We start from the raw sequence: 6,307 nt of genomic DNA, 5'->3' as shown, positions 1-6,307 counted from the left end.
CGGACAAAATAGAGGGAGAAAGGGAGCTTCAAGCAGCGGTGCTCGGTCAAGGTGGCACATCGGCCACCTGAGAAGAAGAAGAAGAAAATGGGAGGAGAGGGATCGGTGGCTCCTTCCGACAATAGGTTGAGGAAGAGGATCGGAGAAGGAGCTCGGGATCGACAGCTCGATCTCAAGTGGATTCGAAGGGAAACGAAAAGGGATCTGATCCCCGACCTTATTCGACCAGTCTCCGGATTGCGATGAACTCCCTAGCTCATTATGATCGGAGAGAAAGAAGACTCCAGTTAGAGTCTTCTTCCTGGTTTCCTCACGTGCAACGCACGTGAGGCCAGGTAGGGGGCTGGGTCGGTCAAGTGGACCGAGCCCAGACTAGGGTCGCGTGAGGCCAGGTAGGGGGCTGGGTCGGTCAAGTGGACCGAGCCCAGACTAGGGTCTTACAACGAGTTTCTTGGCTACGATCCTTTGCTCCTAGGCAGCGTGCATGAGTGAGGGATCTATACAAGATGAAATTTCAATACTTTCCCATTGAACTATAGGGTACATATAGGAGGAAGTAATGTTAACAGAACAACAAACTGGGAGTGATTCATGGACTGATCACACCCTTAGAGATATACACGAATCGCTCAGCCCATGCAGGAATATCGGAAGAGTAGTTGAAGAGAAGTGTTATTCGATGATCCTGATACGCCCCCGCAAGACATGTGTACCATCAGCTACACTGATCTTGGAACTGAGCAGGTGAAACCGCCGGCGAGGAAGAGCCTTGGTGAGCAGGTCCGCGAGCTAATCAAATGTGTTAATATAGAAGATGAAATCTCAATACTTTCCAATTGAATTATAGGTACATATAGGAGGAAGTAATGTTAATAGAACAACAAACTGATCACACCCTTAAGGCTCGTTTGATTCACGGAAAAAGAAGGGAGGAAAGTGTGGTCAACAGAAAAGTAATGAAATGCCTCCTGTTTAGTTGGAGTTTTCAAAAGAGAGAAATGGAAAAGTTGTATTTTTATGGAAATATGATTCCCACATTTCATAGAAAAATCTTTTCCATGAGCCAGGAATCACTCCATTTTTAATTTTTACCAAAAATTACCTTCAACATTAAAGAGGCATTAAAGACCTAATTTTTATTAAGGGTATAATAGAAATTATCCATAATATTTCTAGAAAAGTGGATGGTCAACCAAACATAAGCACTCTAGAAATCTATCACTTTCTCATAGTCAACTAAACATGCCAAAAGTACTTTTTTAGGCATCTTCTTCCTAAGAATCTGTTTTCTAGAAATCATATTCTTAGGAGGAAAAATGCTTTTCATGAACCAAACGAGTTCTTAGAGATATACATGAATCGCTCAGCCCATGCAGGAATATCGAAAGAGTAGTTGAAGAGAAGTGTTATTCGATGTTCCTGATAGGGTCATCGCTCGTCATCCTTGAGGAGATCGTAGGAGTTCATGGTGGCCATCTCCGTTGTGACATCTGGGAGAGGCATTCGGAGGGGCTGGAGGAAAGGAGGCGGCGGCGTGAAGGAGAAAGGGTTTGGTGAGGCCATCTCTTGATTCAAGAGGCCTTTTGGGAAAGGAGAAAGCTAAGGTTCGAGGGGGTTAGACTCCTTAGATGGTTAGGCTCCTGATCCTTTGCGAGCATGCCACCGCGGCTGAGGCTGGGAGGGAGGCTGAGAAAGAACTCGCAGTCGTCGGGGTTTCCTGGTGCTAGGGGTGGGAGCCATGCGAGAAATTGAACCATGCCACATTCATCCCCGCCGTCCATCATCGCTGCAGCTAATGGCTGTTCGCCAAAGTGAGATGACATAGAAGAAGAGCGGGTCCACCGCTAGTGCCACCGCCCGGGCCAGCAGCAGCCCGCAGCTCCACCGCTGCACGCCGCCGCTCCGCTGGTCCAACACGGCTCAGAACATCCATGCTGGCCACCATCCGGCCCACCTCTCACCGGCACCTGCTGCGAAGGCCCGAGCGGTGTCCCGCCACCTCTCCGTCCACGTTTTCCAGGCTGGGTGGGCCTGTCGAGGAGGACGTACGGCATGGTGGCAGAGGAGGGATAGACCGATGGAGGCACGGAGGTGCTTGCCACCGCCGGTGAGAGCATTGGAGAGGCGGGTGGAGGTGATGCGGGAGAGGTGGAGGTCAGAAAGGAGGGAGGTGACGACGTCGGGATGGCAAAGGGCTCCAGAAGGAGCGGGAGGGAGGCATCGTACCGATAAGAGGTAATTATAGGAGAAGAGGGAGCCATCGGTTCTGGGGGAAAGGATCCTGGTTAAGCGTCGAATGACAGATAATGAGCAGTGATTGGTCTGGTCTACGGCTAAGCTGGTAGATCGAATCTTGGATATATATAATTTCTCGTTGCAACGACGCTTACAGTAAAAGGTATATCAATAAATTTTAAAAAACTTATAACTTATTAAGGTGTACAACTATAGATTCTGGGACGTCTTGAGGATCCTAAGACAAAAACTTGCATGGAAGCTTTTGCATCGTAATGATCCGCCTGCTATATTTCTTTTTAGCATGGGGCCGGTGGAGTGGCGCAGATCAGGCAACCATATAAGTTTCATATATGGCGCCTGTCTTAGAAATGGACACGAATTGGATGATCTATACACAGCATTTCCTTGCTGGGGACCCAATGACCGATATCTAACTACCTACGATCGTATGGGTTCTCAGAGAGTATCTTCGTCGTTTCTGGATGCACTCCGAATTAAAAATTCCTTTACGTCCTCCCAGTCTGTGCGGCTTTTCATGAAGTTGCATGAGAAGCACGCTTCTAGCGGCATTTTTTAAGGTCATGCACGCATGCCATCACATGATCAAATAAAGCCAGCATTGTTTGGCCCTTGGTGATCAGCAGCCTCCTTGGAGTAGCCATCCGTGGTGGGAAACCATTCATGCCAAGAGGCCATCTTTCCAGCGGCACAAAATTAATATATATTCTCATTTCAAGTAGATTATTATACGCGGAAGCGATACGGTATGCTTCAGATATGTCGAAGCATGGTACCAGGTACTGTGCAATGCACACACCGTATAATGACTGTGGAATCTCCATCGATCCATACGGACTCTGCGAATGGCACCATGACACAAGTCCGAGGCAAACCCGATCGATGCATCGAAGCTTTAGATATAACCTATGGCCCTTGTTCGATGTGCATTGCCCGCTGCGTGTGCGTATTGGTGATAGCTAATATCGATCGTACCTAGACATGCAAATCCTGATGGTGCACCGGATTGATGGGGAGCAGCTGGTCCAGGAAACTAAAGCATGGACATGGGTCATGGTTCGTCGCACAAAGTGGTTCGTGGACGTAAGGAATAAGATGCCCTGCGAATGGCCATCCTCCCGCAGGTTCTTATCGCTAATTTCACATCAAAATGTTCTTATCGTTAGCTCAAATCATGCGAATAGTCATTGTTTATTAGTTATGGCTAGCTGCGCACTGGGATGCATTTGCATCAAAATCTTGGGCTTCGATCCGGGGATGCCAGTGAAAAGAGAGGCAGATTAGGGTGGCCTGGCTCTGGACTTGTCTCAGCACACTCTTTTTGAAGCATCGCCGCTTTCAGCACGGGTGATATGAATTGTTCTTGTCGGGTTTTGATGCTCAGCTAGAGGAGTCACCATTCCCTTTTGCAATTTCAACTTTAGATATAAAGAGAGTCACAAATGCCCATTGAATCTTATCTCTCGTATCTCTACATATTTTATTTTTTTGGGATAGGGCTTTGGTGATGTGATCTAAGCTCTACCAGTCATTTCTGGGTGCAAAAAGCACTTGGTCATTGTATTCCCAAGAACGCAGAGTTACTCCGATGGATGTGAGAGCATATGCCATCGAAGAAATAGGCTCATTCGACCACATGAAAGCAAGCAGAAGCTACATAAATCATGACCATGCCCATGTTCTCGTGATAGAAAAGGAAGATTCGATAAGCTCTTGCGAGGTTCAATTAATACTGTCTTAAAGAAAGCTAGAAGGCCTTCTGATGCATTGCTGCTAGAACAGGGTTGAGAGGCAGATATAACATGAGAAGGTAACAAAATGCCGACAAAAAGACACTTCCAAAATATGAGTTTCTGTCCGGGCTGCCATTGAAGAAGCCTAGCAGGACGATGAGATGGGCAAACTGGGGCAAGTTAGTGAAAACTTGGAGAAATATAAGTCCAAGACTTTATTTGACTGACTTCACCTCTTACATTTTTTTTTTCCTTTCCCTGATCAGCATCCTGCGCCTGAAACAGAAAGCCATATAATTAACATGATAAATAAACATAACATACCCATTAATCTAGAAAGATACATGTTACTATTTGAATAAAACAGAATTAAGATTTGTTTACAAGGCAAAAGCAGGACAAGAAATCGGAGATTGTGAATTTATTAAAGTAATGTACTTACCATAATCCCTTGGTGCATTGCACCAATAGCATTCCATCCTGCTTGCATAATTGTGCTTATTGCATCCGGGTCTGTTGATACATGGAATAGGAGTCACTATCAGTATTGATACAATAAAGCAAAGTGTGCTGCAGTGGTTACATGTCATGCGACCACGTGCGATCACATTGCGCGTTGTGCAGCTCTTGAATTATATCCTCCTACTCTAGGTAGTACAGATACATACATATGCATGCATGTATAGGTTATGTGTATGTTCTGTTTTGATTAATGGGTCATGGAGCACGAGCTAGCCATCCCTATACCCCTAAATTCCCCCAAGGGAGTTTAATTCCACATCTCTAGTATATTTACCATCGCTTCTCATGTATAGCCCCTATATAAAAGACCTTACCACTAGGATAGCTGGAAAATTCCATTTTATATATTAGAGAAAATATAAGAAAAATTTATATATATATATATATATACATACACACACATATATCCATAAATGCATCGAGTCGGCTTAAATTGGTTTTGTAAATATTCAAACCAGAATAGAATCAAATATTTTCAGTCCTAACTGGCACCAAAATAATTTTTTTAAAAGAAATATATAAACCAAACCAAAAAAACCGCTTCGAATCATGTTTATGAACTAGCCGATTTTTTACACGCCCTAACTTAATGTGGTCCCGGTGGCCTTTTAGGTTTGTTAACAGGTTTTCTCTCACCAGAGTTGCTCTTGGCCAGGAATTTGGCATCAGATTCTCTGAAGGTCGACGTCTGGCCAATACCTTGCTTTAAACTACCCTGAATCACACGATGATTCATCAAGAGGCTCCCTTATACTTGGGACAAGTCTGGCTAGATAAAGTGCTTTCAGTGCAAAGACATGTAGTAATCGAGGAACAGTAGTGGAGGCGCGACCATATAAATGAGGATCCTAGCTAGCTACTGTAGCTTAGCAGGAGAAGTATAAACAAGGGATTGATGAGAATGGATATATATATGTATGTATGTATGTATGTATGTATGTATGTATGTATGAATAGGGGTAGGGGGCAGACCTGGAGCACATCCAGTCCCCTGATTTCCATCCAGCGGGAGCAGCGTGTCCAAATCCCCAAGACTGAGCCACCGCCGCGCTGGAGTCATCCTTGGCCGCACCACACTTCAAGCAGTTGGCGCGGCTCGCATAGTTGTGGACACCGCATAAGCAGTACCAGTCGCCAGGCTTCACGTCCCATGCCCCACTGTTGCTTGTGTAGTCGGGCCGGTCGACGCCCAGCTTTGCCTCCCCACATCGCTGGCATGACTCCCGCCGGCAGAAGTTAACATACTGGCATGACCTGCAGTTCCAATCTCCTGGCTTCCTGCTCATCTTCTCTAGTCTTCCTGCCCACAGGAACAAAAAAGAAAAAAAAATATCCATTCGCCAGTTAGTCAACTCTACGTATTTTGAAGCAATGGGAACTCGAGAAGGTGGAGAAGAAGTCAGTACTTGGCGGCGGCAGAAGAAGAACAAGACTAGAAGTCAGAAAAAAAGAACAGCAAAAGAAGAAGAAGAGGAGATGGCTTGACGACTTGGATGGTTTTGCGGTGTGGGTTGGGGTGGGCTTATATAAGGTTGGGTGTTGGGCCCGGGGGAAGTTCGCTTTCTGGTTAGCTGGCCCGCCTTTGATATTGGAATCACGGGGAGAAACGAAGGGGGCAAGGAGGGAGAGGGGAGTGGGAGGAGGATGCTAAAGATGGAAACATCAGAGGATGTCAAGGGGTCTTCTCAGCTCATCTTTTTTAGGCATGCGTGGAGGATATTTGGAGTGGATGGGCAATATGATTGGAGGAATTTCAGATTTTAGTTCAGAACCTCGACTCTTTATGTGATTCCTCC

The 6,307-nt window shown here is 45.8% G+C and overlaps 1 protein-coding gene across 1 annotated transcript; it reads right to left on the bottom strand.

Moving 5' to 3' along the window:
* Positions 1-3,733: 3,733 nt before the first annotated feature.
* Positions 3,734-6,019, bottom strand: LOC103722914 (RNA-binding protein involved in heterochromatin assembly dri1-like). The gene is made up of 4 exons (XM_008813645.5): positions 5,918-6,019; positions 5,484-5,811; positions 4,432-4,502; positions 3,734-4,265 (listed from the first exon to the last, which is right to left on the bottom strand). Exons 2-4 carry the CDS (start codon positions 5,795-5,797, stop codon positions 4,252-4,254), a joined length of 399 nt encoding a protein of 132 aa, XP_008811867.1. The 5' UTR covers positions 5,798-5,811; positions 5,918-6,019; the 3' UTR covers positions 3,734-4,251.
* Positions 6,020-6,307: the final 288 nt, after the last annotated feature.

Source organism: Phoenix dactylifera, chromosome 1, assembly GCF_051530095.1.
Source record: "Phoenix dactylifera cultivar Ajwa chromosome 1, Ajwa_hap1_PhDact_Kaust_v1.1, whole genome shotgun sequence".
In the NCBI taxonomy this organism is placed as follows: Eukaryota; Viridiplantae; Streptophyta; class Magnoliopsida; order Arecales; family Arecaceae; genus Phoenix; species Phoenix dactylifera.
This window is presented reverse-complemented; position numbering and strand designations above follow the sequence as displayed.